The 19,663-nt window shown below is 45.4% G+C and overlaps 1 protein-coding gene across 2 annotated transcripts in view; it reads left to right on the forward strand.

The window, feature by feature from the left end:
• Nucleotides 1–239: 239 nt before the first annotated feature.
• The window catches only part of asic4a (acid-sensing (proton-gated) ion channel family member 4a), a 121,847-nt gene continuing 102,423 nt past the window's right edge, over nt 240–19,663 (forward strand). The window contains exons 1-2 of one of the 2 annotated variants that reach the window (XM_023950706.2): nt 240–635; nt 8,382–9,067. In XM_023950706.2, the coding sequence (XP_023806474.1) occupies nt 8,492–9,067 (576 nt within the window). In that variant the 5' untranslated portion in view covers nt 240–635; nt 8,382–8,491. Of the gene's footprint in view, nt 636–8,074; nt 9,068–19,663 lie in introns of those variants that run through there. The other variant, XM_078939218.1, reaches the window with a different exon arrangement.

Genomic DNA, 19,663 nt, shown 5'->3' on the forward strand with positions numbered 1-19,663 from the left:
TGCTAGAATCCAACTTTATGCTGCTGCTGAAAAACAACGTTGGTGCCTCAGAGAAAACCAAACTTGTGACACAAAGCAATTTTCTGTTGGCTTTCCTGACAGACACACGACCAATGGCTGCAGAAATGATTTAAAATGTTGTTGTTTTTTTAATTTTAAGGTCTGCAGAATCAAACAAGCTGTCAGAGGTTGTGACTTTGGATCCAAAATGCAGGAGATCACGAAAACAAAGCCAAAGTAAAACCTATGAACCACAGAGAAGCAGGACGAGCCGAAGACCACGGACACACTGAAGGTCATCAACACAAACAGAAACAGCTGAGGAAACAGCTGAGCACATGGAGCAGGTGAGCAGTGATTCAAACAGAAAACTTCCCCCAAAGATCCTCACCATCCAGCCGAGAAAGTCTGAAAATCTGAAAATCCAAAGAGTTTTCATTCAGCATTCTGAAACTGCAGCAACAACAGCTGCTAAAGCCAAAGAGTTAAAACTCAAAACACACAGAGACACAAATCAACGGCAGAAAAACATGACAAGGAAACGACAGCAAAAGTGTTAAACAACCGAAACTGGAGGAGGAACCAATTCACCGAGGGGGAAATTAACAAGACGGAGCGGCGACAACCTAACCCAGGTGAGAGCAATTATGAGCAAACAGAAAACAAGACCTGGTGAAAGGACGGAGCTGAAATCCACAAACCCCACACACAAATCAATACAAATATGAACCAAAAAGCCTTAACAAGAAGAAAAGCAGACCTGAAAACACAGATCTGACAGTGAGGGAAAGGTTAATGATGATAGAGAGATTAAAGAGGCTGGAAGAAACAACCTGAAGAAGAAAATCACTAGAAAGTAGTAAAAAGATTTGATCAAGCAAATGCCATTTTCAAATCTGACATCACAATTTAGGAAGAAGAGTCCAACTGAAGCAGAGAAAATGATAAAGCTGTTGGAATGACTTCATACTGAATCTTCTTTCTCTTTCGGCTTTTCCCATCAGGGGTCGCCACAGCGAATCATCCTTTTCCACCTCACTCTATCATGGACATCTTCTGCCCTAACATTAGCCAACTTCATGTCCTCTGTTAAGACATCCATATATCTCCTCTTTGGCCGTCCTCTTGCCCTCCTGCCAGGCAGCTCCATCTCCAACATCCTTCTACCAATGTATCCACTGTCCCTCCTCTGAACATGTCCAAACCATCTCAGTCTGGCTTCTCTGACTTTGTCGCTAACACAGGCAACATGAGCCGTCCCTCTGATGTACTCGTTCCTTATCCTGTCTAACCTGGTCACTCCTAAGGAGAACCTCAACATCTTCATCTCCGCTACCTCCATCTCAGCCTCTTGTCTCTGTCTCACTGCTACCGTCTCTAACCCATAGAGCAGAGCTGGTCTCACCACTGTCTTGTACACCTTTCCTTTGAGTCTTGCTGGCACTCTTCTGTCACACAACACTCCTGACACTTTCCTCCAACCGCTCCAACCTGCCTGCACTCGCCTCTTCACCTCTTTTCCACACTCCCCATCACACTGAACTGTTGACCCCAAGTACTTAAACTCCTGCACCTTCTTCACCTCAGCCCCCTGTAACCTAACGCTTCTACCTTGATCCCTCTCGTTCAGACACATGTATTCTGTCTTACTACGACTGACCTTCATGCCTCTTCTTTCCAGAGCAAACCTCCACCTCTCTAGCTGTTCCTCCACCTGCTCTCTACTCTCACTGCAAATTACAATGTCATCCGCAAACATCATTGTCCAGGGAGATTCCTGTCTTACCTCATCTGTCAGCCTGTCCATCAGCATAGCAAACAAAAAAGGACTCAAAGCTGATCCTTGGTGTAGTCCCACCTCCACCTTGAACTCCTCTGTCTGACCTACAGCACATCTCACCACCGTCATACTTCTCTCATACATGTCCTGAACTACTCTGACATACTTCTCTGCCACTCCAGACGACCTCATACAGTACCACAGCTCCTCCCTCGGCACCCTGTCATACGCCTTCTCTAAATCTACGAACACACAATGCAGCTCCTTCTGACCTTCTCTGTACTTTTCCATCAACATTCTCAAAGCAAAAATGGCATCAGTGGTGCTCTTACGGGGCATGAAACCATACTGCTGCTCACAAATCTCCACCTTCTTCCTAAGCCTGGCTTCCACTACTCTTTCCCACAGCTTCATTGTGTGGCTCATCAACTTTATTCCTCTATAGTTGCTGCAGTTCTGCGTGTCACCCTTGTTCTTAAAGATCGGAACCAGAACGCTTCTCCTCCATTCCTCAGGCATCTTCTCACTCTCTAGAATCCTATTGAACAACCTTGTTAGAAATTCCACTGCTGCCTCTCCTAAGCACTTCCATACCTCCACAGGAACGTCATCAGGACCAACGGCCTTTCCGCTCTTCATCCTTTTCAGAGCCTTCCTAACCTCATCCTTTCCAATCTCTGCTACTTCCTGCTCCACAACAACCACATCTTCCTCCCTTCTTTCCCTGTCATTTTCCTCGTTCATCAGCTCCTCAAAATACTCCTTCCATCTTTTCTGTACACTCTCTTGGGTTGTTAGCACCTTTCCATCTCTGTCCTTAATCACCCTTATCTGTTGCACGTCCTTCCCATCTCTGTCTCTCTGTCTGGCTAGCCTGTACAAGTCCTTCTCTCCTTCCTTTGTGTCTAACCTGTCATATAGCTCATCGTAAGCCTTCTGTTTGGCCTTTGCCACCTCTCTCTTCACTCTACGCTGCGCTTCCTTGTACTCATGTCTACCTTCCTCAGTCCTTTCTACATCCCACTTCCTTTTAGCCAACCTCTTCCTCTGGACGCATTCCTGTACTTCCTCATTCCACCACCAAGTCTCTTTACCGTCTTTCCTCTTTCCGGATGACACACCTAGCACCTTCCTACCTGTTTCCCTGATAGTTTCTGCTGTAGTTTCCCAGTCATCTGGAAGCTCATCCTGACCACCCAGGACCTGTCTCAACTTCTGCCTAAATTCCTCACAAGTTTCTTCATTCTGTAGCTTCCACCACTTGGTCTTCTTTTCTGTTTTCCCTCTCTTCTTCTTCCTGACCTCCAGAGTCATCTTACACACCACCATGCGGTGCTGTCTGGCTACACTCTCTCCTACCACCACTTTGCAGTCAATAACCTCTCTCAAATGACCTCGTCTACATAGGATGTAGTCCACCTGGGTACTCCTACCTCCACTTCTGTATGTCACTCTATGTTCCTCTCTCTTCTGGAAGTAAGTGTTGACTACAGCCATTTCCATCCTCTTTGCAAAGTCCACCACCATCTGTCCCTCCAGATTCCTTTCCTTCACACCAAACCTGCCCATCACCTCCTCATCACCTCTGTTGCCCTCACCAACATGCCCATTAAAGTCTGCTCCAATAACAACTCTCTCTCCTCTGGGGATACTCTCGATGACCTCATCCAACTCACTCCAGAATCTCTCCTTCACTTCTAGCTCACAGCCAACCTGTGGCGCATACCCACTGACTACATTCACCATCACCCCTTCGATTTCTAACTTTAAGCTCATCATCCTGTCTGAGACTCTTTTCACCTCTAGAACACTGTTTACAAACTCCCCCTTCAGAATCACTCCTACCCCGTTTCTCTTCCTATCAACACCATGATAGAACAGTTTGTATCCTCCTCCAATACTACGTGCCTTGCTGCCCTTCCACCTTGTCTCCTGCACACACAGTACATCTACCTTCCTTCTCTCCATCATGTCTGCCAGCTCTCTGCCTTTCCCTGTCATTGTGCCAACGTTAAGAGTCCCTATTCTCAAACCTATGTTCCTGCCTTTTCCCTTCTCTCTCTGGCCACGGGCCCTTCTGCCTCCCCTCTTTCTTCGACCAACAGTAGTCAAATTTCCACCGACACCCTGTAGGTTAACAGCATCGGTGGCGGTCGTTGTTAACCCGGGCCTCGACCGATCCGGTATGTCTAAAGTGTTGTGGATGATTCGCATGGTTATTTTGGCAATTTTTACGCCGGATGCCCTTCCTGACGCAACCCTCTCTATTTATCCGGGCTTGGGACCGGCACAGAGGCAACTGGCTTGCAACCCCTGTGGCTAGATTATGACTTCATACTGAATGCTGGACAATAAGTCTGTTTTTGCTTGTTCTAAACAAATGGTTTGTATTTTCGTAGTTTGCCCATCTTTGTTTTAGATCCTAGACAGAAAATTCTTGACTGAGCCAATTTTGAGAGCAGTTTGGATCAAAGAGAACCTAAAACCTGGCAAAACACTGTGAACGTCTAAAAACCAGACTTTTGTACATTTTCTTTAACCTTGGCCCCCCACCCCAGAAATAGTTGAAGTGTTTAGTTATAAAATGATCTCAATTTTCTGTAAAAACTGTACTATTTATTTTAGAAAAACATATTTATGTCTGAAACTTTTAGAGAATTACCATGTAAAGACAGAGCCTTCGTATTCTCGTCTCTTCGTTGCCATAACTTGTTGTAGTTTGTTGCTGCAGACAAAAAGATTTGGTGTAAAAATGCGCTCCAAAATAGATTTAGACCCAGTGAGATGAATAGATTTGATTTTAACGACTTCTTTATGGCTTTAATGAAGGCTGCGCCCCTCAGGGAAACCAGAGAGGCTTTATTGGTCGTGTGGTATTTAGGGTGATGAGTCAAAGAAATGCTTCTCTTTTCACTACTTTGTTTCATCTGGTGGAAACAGACAGGAAGTTTGGATGATTTGGTTCTTAAAGTCAGCTATACATCCTGTGTTTGCACGTGGAAAACATGCCGCTGCTGCACAGATCTTCATGGTTTTGCTCTTAGCCACGTGTGCATCCACCGGCGCCTCAGCGTTCAGACGTGGAGCACTCCAGTGTCCTTTGTGGTGTTGAAGACGATGTCGTCTCCTCACATGGAGCGCCGTTAAAGGACACCAGGAGATTGCTTTCTTTTTCTGAAAACCCTCAAAGTTCAGCTTCTGCTGAGTGCTGAACCTCCCTGAAGTCCTCCTCTCTCTCTCTCTCTCTCTCCGCTCTTCCTCCTGATGGTGGGATGTCCATCATGATCTCCATGGTGACGGGAACGGCTGATTATACCCAAGATGAGATTCTGAAGTGTTTGCAAATGTGCACTCAGGAAAATTACTCTAAAATAACATTTTCTTAATTGTAAAAAGTGTTTATACACATAATTCACCCCTGCTGTATTTCTCCACAACTCTTTTTTTTCTCTTTTTTTTTCATCCCTGATGTTGCTCTGACCTTTTCCCAATTAGCCTAATTAGACTGGAGTTGTTCTACCAGGTGTTTTATTTATGGTAAAAATGTCTTTTCCTACAGCTTCTTGACTCTTTTTATTTATTTATTTAGTGTTGCTGCCATCAACCTTTTTTTTCTTTTTGCATTTTTTGGTCTCAGCCTCCTCTCTCCTACTTTAGTTATAAGTCATTTATTTAATTAATAATTTCAAGATTCTTCATCATTTGATTTGATCTTTAATGCAGTATTAAAATCAACCAGTTTTCCTTCCTATAATGTCTATTGTTGGTCTGCATGTTTTTATAAGTACATTTGAAAATCCACAGTCTGTTTTTGTTTATTTTGAATCAGAATTGATGCCTATGTAACTGAAAAGACTGCGGGGGAGTTTTCCTATCAGTTAAATACAGCAAACTATCTGTTGAAACCAGCTGCTTCATTTTTGTTCCCAGCATTCAGTCCCATAAATATACAGCTGGAGATGTTCACTCTGTTTAGGTAAAATGTAAAAACTTGACAGTTTTTCCTTCATGGAACAGATGCAGCTTCATGTCTGCAGGAACTCTGAGCTAAAACCTTCTACGGTCACAGACATGTCGCACAAGTTTAAAAAAAACAACTATTGAGAGCTCATCAGGTGACCTCCAGTTGGACAGTTTGGTCCACATGTTGTTTGGAAAAAGTTTAGTTTTACATGAACAACCTGATAAAAACAACATCTCAGAAGAGGCACGTTTTCATCAACAAAAGAAGAAGTTAGGAATTTAGACATTGTAATAACAACCATCTTGTTTTTTGTTGAATGATTTACAAATTCTAAATTAAAAAGATGGTAATCTGAAAGAACCAGGAAGAGAATGCTTTTGTCTGATGGACATTTTCTGTCCCGTCCTCCTGGTCGTTCCTTATTTTCGAGTAGTTCAGAAGCTTTTTCTCTTATTTCCGAAAACATTTCCATCCTCACCTGGTTTGTGAATATGAAGGGGGAGAAAACCCCGGGGGGGGGGGGGGGGGGGGGGGGTCGTCTGAAATGAGACACTTATCATAGTGTCAAAAATAAGGTGAAGGTCGGGGGAACTTAATCCATTTTTTCCTGCAGTTTCACAGCATCAAACATAAAATGGGTTTCTACGTTCAGACAGTAATTGGCTTTGACAAACTAATATGAAGCCACCCAGCCCTTGAACGCTTTTCCTCCTGCAGATGTGTGTTTTCTTTATTCACATGGGGTATTTAGACACTGAATGGACTCTGAGTACCCCGCCCCCTGTAACATAAGCCTCAGTATCCTCTGGGAATGACTACATAAAACACTTTGGTTAACAGGCCACAGTTGCTGCCAGAGGCGCCGCTAAAACAAGCAGGCTTCACTTCTGACAATCTCCGACCTCTCTGCCTCCATCAACGCAATTCTGCCGTGGAGAAGAGGCTGGGAAATCACGCGTGGATCGATAAGCAATAGATGAGTCATCTAAACCAGCGGTCCCCAACCCCTGGGCCACGGACCGGTACCGGTCTGTGGGTCATTTGGTACCGTGCCACACAGAATAAATAACTTGCATGACTTCCGTTTTATTTATTTTGAAATCTGAGAGATGTTTTATTTTGAAAAATTGCCCGATTCTCTGTTCCATCCGTCTGTTACTCTTGACGCAGGCCAAGGCGCTCTTCTCTGCCACGTGATAGGTTACCGCTAAAGTAAAACCCAGGATTTACCAAAATGAGTAAAAAACAAACGTTTTTGGAAAGTTTCTTTGCCAGGAGACAGAAGAGGAGCCTTAAACTCCCAAAAAAAGAGAGCTGCATTTCATAGACAGTACTTCTTTTTTGCACCATGAGTGAGGAAAGGGAGAGGATGATGACACCTGTGCGATGTACAATGTCTTGCGTGAAAAAATAAAAGCTCAGAGTTCCTCTTGACACGTCTCCGTTCCTGCTCCATCATCGCGTTGCTGATAATCATCCGCCGCATCTTAAAGACCGGTCCGTGATGACTTTTCGTGACGTCACACCAGTCCGTGGCGTTATAAAGGTTGGGACCACTGATTGAGAGCTTCTCAATTTTCTTTGGGGGGGGGTAATAATGATTTTTAGGGGCCACTTTCCTTCAGAGGTCCGGGCCCTTTGCGGGTGTGAATGGAAGCATTTCTGTGACACAAAAGGAATCCGCCGTTTTTTCTTTTTCTTCTTCAACACCGCTCATTCTGTCACTTAATTATGATAAAGAAAATGGTATTTGACATTTCATTTTTTTTAAAGTTCTCAGGTAAATGTGTAGCAAAATTAAAATAGAAATGTCTAATTTGATCATTAAAATGGATTAACAGAAATGCTTTTTCATTTTCACAATGTAACTTCAAATGACTCAAAAATAACATGAAACATAAATCCTTCAAAATGCTTTTTCCTTTTTTTCTACTTTAAAACCGCTTATTCTGTTTCATAATTAAAACGAAAATGCAAAGAGGGGATTGCATTTTCATTTTCCCATCCACCATGCAAAAGGTGACAGATCGATGCTCTTATCTTTTTATTCTTCATTTTTTGTAGTTGTTGTTGCAGAGACAAGATTGATCGCCAGCGTGTTGCTCGATCCCCCCCCCCCCTTCTCCCCCGCGCCTCATTATTATTTCAATTAGATGTTCTCTCGCGGGAGCTTGTTCGGGGCCGCATTAACATGCGGTGACCTCCCGCAGATCACATCAGGCCGCTGATGTTTGGCAGAGTAACCTCTGGCTCCATCTGCACGCAGGTCAAAAAGTGAGAACAATTGGATGGGGGGGGGGGGGGGGGGTCTGTGGGAGGCGCTGGGATGACCGGAGAAGTTGTGACTTGCGTCAGTGAAGAGGAAATAATCCCAAACGTTCCTCCTCATGAAATATGAAGAAGTCTCGTCTTATTTTAGCGCATCTCCAAACACAGCATCCGCGGCGCTGCAGAGCTCCTCTGTTGTCGTTTTCAGACAGATGTGCTGCCGCTAAAAAAGACGGGCTGATCCCTGCAGGCGCAGGCGCAGCAGCGGCGGGCGCAGACGCAGCAGCAGCAGCAGGCGCAGCATCAGTCTCCGCGCAGGCAGCAGCGGTGCAGCAGCAAACTCTCTCCTCTCTCTCTTCTTCTTCCCAGAGTTGTTTTTCCCGCTCGGAGGACCGAAGCCAAGCGAGCAGGAGGGAAGGAGTCCGAGGCTGGAAGCTGCCGTCAGAGAGGAACCCCCAAACGCAGACCTGGCTGCCCCCATGCCTATCGAATTTGTTTGCAAAATCAAATTTGCAGAGGAGGATGAGAAGCAGAAAAGCAAACAGGATGGAGACAAGGAGAGCCTGATCGAGGAGAGCTGCGCACCTCCGGCCAAGGACTTGGCGGGGTTTGCAAACTCCTGCTCCCTCCATGGGATTAACCACATCTTCGTCTCTGGTCGCCTCGGCATCCGGCAGACTCTCTGGGCTCTCGCCTTTTTGACTTCCCTCGCCTTGTTTCTGTACCACGCGGCCAAATGTGCCATCTCCTACCTGGAGCACCCTCATGTGACGGCTCTGAACGAGGAAGCCACCCCTGAGATGGTTTTTCCCGCCGTGACCATCTGCAACATCAACCGCTTTCGCTTCTCCGCGCTCACCGATGCTGACATCTACCACCTCGCCAACCTGACAGGTCTGCCTCCCAAGAACAGGGACGGACACAAGCCCACGGACCTGATGTACCCCGCTCCTGACATGCAGGACATCTTTAACAGGACGGGGCATCAGCTGGAGGAGATGCTCATGAGCTGCAATTTCAGCGGACAGAACTGCTCGGCGGAGGACTTTTCTGTGGTGAGTTCCAAAAGTTTTCAGGGGATGCTCATTCGGCTGCTTTAGGGGAAGTTTTGATGGATTTCTGAAGGGGCTCAAAACTCCAGCGTGAAGTCAAAGGACTTTTGAGGAAAAAAGCTGTTGCTGCTCCTCCGTGGAGAGGAGCGCGCAGCTCTGCGTGCGCGCGTGTGGCTCAACCTCCTGTTTCTCCTGCAAGTTCTGAGCAGCAACAGTGTTTTTCCTCACCTCTGTCTGCTCCCCAATCTGTTTTGTCAGAGAACAAAGTTTGCTCCCAAAACAAGCAAACAAATGGCCTGTGGCGCGTGCGCGCAACTGCGAGGCGAACTGCGCCTTTGACGCAGCAGCTGAGAGTGCACGGCAACCAAAGTGTCATCAAAAATACCCCCCAGCCTTCCTCATGTCTCCCTCTCCCTCCCGGCTGACAGTGCAGAGCGCCGGCCTCTGAGCTCTCTGAGCTCTTGTACCTTTCGGGGGGGGGGGGGGGGGGGGGGGGGGCAGAAATGCTTCTTCAATGTTGTATTTCAATCCTGCTGCTGTTAAGATTAAATATTTACAGACTGACAGACACGATTTTTGCATTAGCTAGATTGACTAAAAGGGAATGAAACAATTTCCAGGGGAGGGTCGGAGGGGGGTGTTTGTGTTTATGTGAGGGGGAGGGAAGGGATCAGGTGAAACGAGGAGAGTTTGCGCATCTCTTCTTCCGTGCGCCGCTGTTTATTGAAGGCTCTGTCCTTGCAGGAGATGAACACCCCCCCCCCTCCTCTGCAGGAAAAATAATGTACAATTGCTTTAGTGATGATAAAGTGTAGATGTCAGGTCCTAATCAGGGATGTTGAACATCGATTTTCTCACCTTCCAAAGATTTGACGCACCAAATTACGCACAATTTTTTATGCTTCATTTGATGAAGTGTTGGCTTTTTTATTTTTTATTTCCCCCTTTCATGTTGAAATTTTCTATCTACATGCAGAAATGACTCCACAGTGGATCTGGCCCTCAGGAAACCAAAAATCAGTTTTATCAGGGAAATGAAAATGACACCTTTGGGGAGGCGGAAAAGTTTGATAAAATTCTGTCGGGGGGCGAGAACACGACTCGAAATGTGCTCCCAGCGCATCAGACAGCAATATCCTGCGACATTTCTGACACTTTTTCCTCCCGGAGTGCATTCATTAGCGGCCCGGGGAGTTCAGACATCCAGGAGATGTCTGTCCCGCGTCAGTCCTCCTGCAGCTCTGTCTTTGGACACTTCATGGCAGATTAAGATCCTGCGGAAAGTTCCCTAAGCTGCTGTTTCCTCCCTGTCAGCTGTGTGATCTGCATTTTCTGGGGCTGTCAGTTAGATTTGTTACAGGCTGCTTGCTGCCTCCACACATGACAAATCACTCCGTCTGAGTGGTGTTGGGGAGCGCGGCAAGGCGCGCATACAAAGGAAGAACGGGCGGTTTTTGAGGGGAGCAACATGTAGAATGGATTGCAAATGAAGCTGAGATGAACATAGTTGGGCTTCCATCGGCTCAGAGGAAGTCATTAGTGCAGGTGATGTTCTATTAATCACACGCGCGCATTTGCAAACGCGCAGGGGAGCGCGGGACGCATCGGTCATTATTCCTGCTCTCCGGGGGCATCCGTTCTCCATCGGCTTCTTGTAATGTGTTTTCTTTTCCATTGATCTATAGCTGGAAGCAGCAGATGTTTGGTTTTGGTAACAGCATGAAGGATGAAAAAAATATATACAAAATCTGAGTAAAATCCTAAATCCTGCAAATGTTTAAATTAATCCCCACATTTAGCCTCAATATTTTTCCAAAAACATTTTTTTTTTGTGTGACCACACACATGACAAATCATAGTTTGAGAGGACGTGGGGAAATTGAATATAGATCTATTTGAAGTTGGTAATAAGCTCTTCTTCATAATTAAATCTTACCTTATTGACTTGGATTAATCACACAAGATAAAGCTGATTCAACAAGCCGTGAACAAACAGATTAATATTTCTTTCTTCCAGTCCAACAGATGAGCGGCGAGCCCTCTGGCTTTTCTTTAAACAGACGAATTGGTTTGCTCTTACTCTCTGCTGTGTTTGCTGCTGCATTATCAGATTTTCCTTTCAGCAAGGACAGACCCCCCCCCCCCCCCCCCCCCCCCACACACACACACAGACCACTCTTGTATATATCTATGGTGAAAACTAAACAGCTCTGGGGGGGGGGGGGGGATAAGTGATCTGGGAAAACTTGGGTGAGCTTTTCTCCTTCAGTCTGTCATTTCACTGAAACCTCTGCTGTGTGTTTTATAGATAATTGAATGTTTATTGGCGTCAGCCACAGAGCATGTTTACCTCTAACCCCTGTGATTCAGGGGGGGGGGGGGGGGGGGGGGGGTTTACATTACATATGGCACAAACAAGAGACCCCCGTGTTGGTGTCAGGAAATAAACGAAAGCTGAAATGTTGAAAGGCTGCAGCTCTAGATCTACCTGCTTCCCCACCGTGTTAATAACCTCCAAACTGCATTATGGCTTCTCGCCTGAAGTGCAGTGGAAAGAGGCTGAATCGACCTTTGGTGTCAAAATGGCCGCCGCCGTGATGTGGATACATCCATTGCAACCATGAGGATGTTTGTGTGTACGATGATACACTTGGGGATTTTTTTTTTCAAGTTGCTAAGTTGTTTGTTTTGCGAACATACTCAGGTCACATGACCGCGTCGTGTTTATTTGTCTGTCTTCTCGTCTCAAGTTGACCAGAGGACGTCTGTGCAAGTTATTAGAGAAAGTGTGTCGTCATGGCTTCAAGGAGAAACAGCTGAAGCCGAAGAAGTTTACTTTTTTGAAGCCATGTGTGCTTCGATGAAATGATGCCAGTATCGAAACACGGGACACAGGAAGCCATAAAAAAAGTTTCAATAAGTAGAGATTTTTGGGATGGAAGTAAAGATTTATTTGTGGCTCAGAAAACTGTTCATCTCATGTCCATAATCTTTGGCGGTTCGGCTCGGGGCTGTTTGGGATGAACTTGGACAGTAGATGAATAAACCGCAGAACCCAGACGCTGATGGGGGTCGGAGACCTGACCATTCCAAAGCATGGGTCCAGGTGGAGAACAGGGGGGAGGAGGGCCGGCAAACCGTCAGAGAGATGACCTTTCATAGATTTACAGGAGAAATATGATTGGCTGAGAAGAAAATCGGGCTATTGAGGTATTGGTTTAAAGTGAAGAGTGACGTAACAACCCAACGTACCTTATTTAAATGACGCCAAAGCTTCACTGATGGAAGAACCATGATTTTTCTGTCTGGATATGATATTAGTAATACGAGTATTGAAGGTCAAAATATTGTAAAAAGTATCAAAGTATTGATTCTTGTACATCACCAATTCTGATATCAATTATAATCAGCTATTAAAGTATCAATTACTAATTAATAAACAAGAAAATTCAATTTCATGCGTCAGAACTTGATATTTTTGGTTATGAGATGAGTTACCCCAGTGTTTTGAGCAGACCCCCCCCCCCCCCCCCAGCCCACAGCATTGAACTCCTCCATCAGTCATGTGACCAGAGGAGCTGTGCATCTTAGCAACACCACAGCGGCTTGGGTAGGTGATTTTAGAAATGAAGGTTTTGTGGTCTTAAGCTTGGACATTAAAGTTGCTACTTGGCCAGTTCTTGATGTTTTCTCACTTTTGGAATAACATATAATATGCTTAAGGAAAACAAATACCTATAAGAAACGACCAGTACTGTAATTTTTACCGAATATTTTATAATTGGTATATGTGGAGTTTTGAAACTAACATTTTTGACAACTAAAAAATCGTGACGTCATCGTGTGGTGGTCGGTGTTTCAGTATTTGACATTGTGAATTTCCTACAATTCTTTACGATGATGGTTGTCGGCGTGTTGGTAATGAGGCCTGATGGTTGGAGCCGGGAGCAGCAGCCACTCAGGCGGACGTGTCTGGTGGTGTCTCCATCGACGGCACATAAAGCAGAGAGTGTTATTTTCAGCTTTTCTTGTGAAAGCTGCAGAGCTGGACTGCGGCTCACGTGGACTTTCTGAGATCCATGTGACACCCGTGTGGCTCTTCGTGTCCCGACAAGAAACACATCCCAGCATCTGACGGCGTGTCCTCAGGCGCAGCCTTTCATTCTCACTTAGATGATTATGTGTGTGTGCGAGAAAATCTGCTGAGCCCATGTGCAAATGAGTGTAAGAGTGACACACATTTCCCTCGTGGGCTCTGTACACCACTTAGCAGCACACCCATGCATGCCCCCCCCCCCCCCCCGGTGGACGGCGCAGAGCGTGAAAGTGACCGGGTCTCCGGACCGACTCCGTTGTCTGCGGCAGCTTGTCAACTCTCCTGTCGAGGGAATCCCTGCAGCTCAGCTGGTTGCCTGATGTCTGATCCGCCCGACCCTGAAGGTGAGGGGGCGCCCCCCCCCTCCAATCAAATGCTGATGCTTCCTGATACTCACCCTCCATCATCTGGCTGGTCCCAGATTCATCTCTTACCTGCTTAGAGGAAAGCCAGCTGTGAACGTCCTTGGAGGGATCTCGACATGCAAACTGCTCACCTTCCACTGAGGCTCAGCATGATGAGGAGAATCTGCAGCTGGGCTGGTGGGACGCCGTTAAACTCCTCCATAAAGTCCCCCCCCTCCCCGTGACCTCTGGGAGTCTTTTATTCACACAAACATTCGTCTCTGCTTGACCTGTAACACACACAGCTAATGTGGCTGCACACCAGCACGGCTCTGTACGGTTCTGTACGAGCCGGCCCCTTCGTAGATTGAGAGAGTTGGCTCGCAAGATTGATCATGGCTCCTGTGCCCCTCCCTCCTCGAGAGGATCAATACATCCTTCAGTCCGATTGCTTCCTGCCCTTCCCACTTCAAGCCTGCTGTGACTAATTATCCTGCGCCTGTGTTTTGGGCTCAGCTGCATTTTGCCAAAGCTGCCAGAGCTGGTGAGGAATTTGATTTTCAGAACAAGATATCTATTTGTTTTAGCGTATATTCAACCCAAATCAATCAATAGACACCGTCTTTCTTTACCCTGAAGGCCAAGGAAATTATCAAGCAATATGTGAGGATTCTGATGTTTGGAGAAGCAGCACTGGGGAACATTTCCAGTCTGTCAATCAGACTCAAACTAATATAAACCTTTACCTTTTCTTGGATGAAAAGGGACAAATACTCAGAATTAATCTGTTGTTTCTGATGACATGTGCGCGGATGACTTTGACCGACTTCGCTGTGAATCCTCGCCTTTTCTCAGCTGCTAATGTGAGTTTTTTTCATCCAGTCCGGGAATGCATTAATGTATGCTCCCCTGAAAAATTAACCGAGCCTGCTTTTAGGCGGCCTCATGGCGGGCCTGTGCCTCTTCATTCCCCTCAATGGTCTGGTTACGAGGCGCCGCAGATGCAGGTGGACAGAATCAAGCAGGAACTTTAGAGTCAAAACCACTGTTGTTGTGATAGCATCATCTCTTTTCAAACATAATTTGTTTCCATCCAGTAAACTCTGAATCTTTCTGCAAACGTACAGAGGAGAAAAAGAAAGTGTTTTGAAAAGTTGTGCAACAAGGATAATTTCACAGAAACAGGACTCGTCTGCAGAAATATTTCATGTCAAACTCAAAGGGTAGTAATGAAAAATAAAAACAGAAATAAATAAGCAATGCTAAAGCGAGAGGAAAAGAATAGTTAGAAGCCGGTGGTGCCTCCTTTCTTGTGCCACGGAGAAGCTTCAGAGAGCAGTCTCTGAAAACAAGGCTGAAAGCAGCTTTGGTGTATGTTTCTGTGGTAAACGCAGCTCCAAATGAGGAGAAACTCGCCTCCTGTGTCAAAATGATTCAAAGTTTGTAATCCCCAGTGGGGTGCAGGTCTGCTGCTCTTGCAGCGGAGGGAAGGTGAAACGCGTTTCTAAATTTGAAAGCACGGACGTGAGTCAGGTGGACCTCAGGATTTCAAACTGACATGGCCAAAAGCGTGTCGTCTGCAGGCCACGTGTTAATGTTTCCGTCCAGAGCATCTCAGAAATCTGCTGCTAGGTGGTTTAATGAGCCTACAAACTCAAAGCTTTTGAGTTTTAAATAGGAATGCGGGAACACGGCCGGGGAGACTTGGATGAAAATGTCAGTCGGCTACACTCGGCCGATGGAGATTGCATACGGCACAAATGTCAGAGTGAATATTTACCCCTGGTGCAGTCTGAGCATGAGGCCTCATCTGTCCGCTTGGCTGGACATTTGGCCCTTTTTCTGAATTATGTCTAATGTCACACACTTGGCTGTGGCCTGCTGCTTTTTCAACTTTATGGTCGCACACACAGCATTGTGCCAAACGCCGTTCTACCAGGGGTTTTGTTCTGCCGTTTTCCTGCTTTCTGTGACGTTTTCCCTCGTTACCGTTAGCCACTATTAATGCAAACGAGGTTTGAACGCTAATGCGTGGTGACGGTGGGAGTTGTGTTTTTTGTTTTTTTTGTCTAAACCTGTATACGTCTGTGCTGGGGAGCACCTGAACAGACCCCCCCCCCCCAGATGACGGTGTTTGGCTCCTGGCTGTCTCCTGGGAGGTAAATGTAATGATTCACCGAGCAGCCTTGCGGGCCGACTCCCCAGAAACAACATCACATGCATTTCTCCCCACATGTTTATGCATTCTAACAATGGCAACAATGCTTAGGAAACAATTTTCCAGATCCTCGTGACGCTGAGCTGTTTTACACCTTTTGCTTCTGCAGATGAAATACTAGCATGTGCTAAAATGTCTTCATGCATTGGTTTTCTGCTCAGACCACTGATGTGTGAGCAGATGCAGCAGTTTAAATCTATGTTCAGGTGAAAAAAGTCCTTTAGGGGCCGAAAGGTGAAGACGTGGGGCTGTTTAGACGTAGCTGCTGGTTAGTCACATGCAGCAGTGTTTGGATTTTGTCCGACAGCCTTTTCTCGAGGACCGGAGCTGCCTCGACTGATGGGGGAGTCTGTTCAACAACACTTTATTCAAGACATTTGAGGTGACGATACAATAATGGAGTTTTTGTAAAAGATGAACCCAGAGATTCCGGCAACTCTCTGCTGTAATTAAAATCTCATTTAAGATGATTGTTTATCTGCCGATCTGCCCTGAGCTGTGAACATCACCAGGTCTGGGGTGGAGGGGTGAGTTCTGCAGGTAATGAAGTGTACCATTCCCATCACGTCATCTGTCTGGCCTCTCTGTTGCTTGGTTTTCTGATCCCAGACTCCTGAGCTGAAGAAGAGTTTCACACAACATGCTCTTTTGGTTTTTCCTCACTGACTTGAAACCTCTAACGGCAAAACCTTCCAGTCTGCATTTCCTCTGCTTATTTTCTACCTCTGGTCTGTTTTCATGTTTTGTTTTTTACTTTTTTTTTATAATGTTGCACTTTAAGCACTTTTTAGGCAAGGCAAGTTTATTTGTATAGCACGATTCATACACAAAGTAATTCAAAGGGCTTCACAAAACAGGAAAATGCATTAAAATCACAATACATAACAGTGCAGCGATTAAAAACAGACATAATCATTATGGAATTTACTTTAAAAGAAAGGAAAGAGAAAATAAAATGAAAATAATATAATACCCTTCAGTTATTTACACGGCTAAACAGGAATGTTGAAGTCTAGATTTGAACCTTAGCACAGTTCACACACTGTACCAGTTTTTAGCTGCATAAGACTGAAATGCTGATTCCTCTATCTATTCTTTGAGGTACAGGAAGCCAGTGCAGAGACCTGAGCATAGAACTGATGTGACGGCACTTCCTGGTCAGGAATCGAGCAGCAGCGTTCTGGATGTACTGAAGCTGTTTTACAGCTGGTTTGGGGAGGCCAGTGATTAGGCCGTTCCAGTATACCTACTGGAGACTGATGCAGGAATAAGTATCTCCAGGTCTGGCTTTGACACCATGTTTTTGACCGTGGCAATGTTTTTTAGATGCTAAAATGCTTTGAATGATAAATTCTTGGTAATCTACATGGGAATTTTTTTTGGAAAGAGACATTTCACATCTTTTATTATATCAAAATTCCATTCGGAGGATGAACCCTGGTCTCTTAAGGACAATCTTCTATAGTTTTGAACCACAATCCAACATTTAAATTTGTTTGAAATGTGCTGTAAATGGTTTTGGAAGTGAGATGAATCTTTATGAGAAGATGGAGAAACAAATCTAAGATAGTTTGAAGACCAGAGAGAGAATTCCAGACCCCCAAATGTTATGCAATTATTAAAACAAAATGAATTGAACATTAATTTTTGTGAAATTAATTCAATATCATTTCAGTTTTAACCCCAGATGCTTATTTGATGCCCCTAAACGGGTAGTTACTGTCAGATTGCAGCATCCATCTGTTTTTCTCGGCTCACTCTTTAAAGCCTTAGTCCCAACTGCCCTTACAGGTGCAAACGGGGTTTCTGAAGGTAAAAAAGGGTCAGACCTGTACAGGTCACGTGGGTGACCCGTAGGTGCAGCATTTGTGTGCGGTCAGTAAGGAGCCAGTAATCGCACCTTACCAAAGACTAGAGTGTGGCGTAAGGACGGCGTACGACATAAATACGTGTAACTTCCAGTATCCTCATGAATACTTGCCAGACACGACAATGGTATGTCCCATTTTCATGACGTCCCTTGAAGTGGCCGTACAAGCCACAAGGGAAATGCAACACACCTGCACTGACCCTACATGGACCGGGACAACCCAGAAAGCACCGTACGGGTCAACCCAGCATACATGGGTCTAAGACTTGGGTCAGTGGTCTCTGTGGAGGTTCCCTGCAGTTTGGGGGAAGGCGGAGTCGACTCTGGAGAAGCCGTCTAGGATCCACATACGCTGTTCCTCCTGAACCATCAGACGGTGGTCTGGACTTTGATGAACCGCTTAGCAGCAAGAAGACAACTCCTCATTCATTTCTGCAGTGGCTTGTTTACTTCAGTTTGTGCTTTTGACTTCTACATCTTTGCATACACATGCAGACACTTGAGGCGCACATCCCTTTCCCCTCATTAACCGGTAAGCCAAGCTTCCCTGGGATATCCCTCCCCTTCAGATACTGCATCTCATTTGTGCAACACGAGGACTTTAAATCTGTCCCCTGATGTCGGCAGCCGGGTAGTCTGGGCCTGTCCTTGTTGACAAAACGCTTGACCTTCAGGTGCGGCGAAATGTCACCTGATTTAATACGCCGTGTTTGAATTGCTACCACTCATTTTGTCATCTGAGATGTGAGTGTGGAAGGGTCAGAGCAAATGCATTACAGTCTTATGAGTTTGTTTAAAGGGGCAGAGGCCCACAAATCAGGATATAAATATTAATTTTGCTGCGCTGATGCTTTACTGCCTTTTCGCGCGGCAAAAAGCGCCGGGAATTTACCGCGCCGTGCTCCTGAGCTGTGATCATTTGCAAGTCATCTAATAGGAGACACGGTGACCTTATTTGCCCCACACGCTGAGGACTCTTAATTATGCACTACAAATCTCTGAAGTGGCATTCATGCTGAAAACCGTGATTTTATGTAACTGCAGTCATGCTCCCCGCCGGTGTCGTCAAGATTAATTTGCTGTTTTCCTAATGCATGCTAATGAAAAAGTTGTGTGCGTTTGATTGTCAATAACGTGAAATACGGCTCTGCTCCCTAAATGCCGGCTCCGTTCAATATCCCATTAAAGTTGAATCACAGATAACTTGGCGCGCATCAGGAAAGCAATCTGAAATTTGTGCTGACATTGATCCAGGAGGAAGGAGACCTATTGCTCCGATTAACACCGTTGCCCCAAGAGAGGAGTCCCTTGGCCATTGAAGGCTCTCCGTCCTGGATTTTACTGAGGCCATCTAAAATGCTTTTATTTATGAGATGCACAGCAAAGTCCAGCATCGTGAACATGTAATAATGCTAACCTTTCAAACTGGCCGTCGGGGCCACATCCTTTATGACGATGAGTTTTATTTCCGTGTAAAAACACATGAGCGTGCAGTTTCCTTTACAAGTCGACAGAACACATTTGCTGTTTTACAAGTGGAGGAAGCTGTAAATAATAACTGAATAAAGTGACTAGGAGAGCCTCTAAAACCGTGTTTAACCTGCTGTTAACCAGCACCTCCCTTACATCAAAAGACCTTCAACATTTCCCAACGCAGTGCACCAAATGAGCGGGTCAAGGTGTGCCTGTTCCCACCCAAAGGATTCCCCGCAAAGACGGGCGGTGTGCAACAAAAGCCTGTCTGTGTTAAGAAGGTGTCTTTCCAGTGAAATGACGACCAAAAGAAAGTAGCCAACAAAAACATGAAAAAAACACAATTATTATGGATTCATGTAGATCAGATGCTTTTTATGGTTATCATCACAACGAAATTAAAATGTGCTTTTTTGTGAGAGCATCATTCATTCATTTAACCCTTGTTCTATCCTAGGCACTTTAACGTTGGGAGTTGGGTCATCTAGACCCACTAGACAGTGCTCTGAACCTTTTTTCTTCAATGATTTGTGATCTTCACTGGTGTCCATGGATTACATGAAATCTTTCCACCTTTATCCACCTTTGTCATGGTAGG

This window comes from Oryzias latipes, chromosome 21, assembly GCF_053564925.1.
Source record: "Oryzias latipes strain Hd-rR chromosome 21, Olatipes_Hd-rR_3.1".
In the NCBI taxonomy this organism is placed as follows: Eukaryota; Metazoa; Chordata; class Actinopteri; order Beloniformes; family Adrianichthyidae; genus Oryzias; species Oryzias latipes.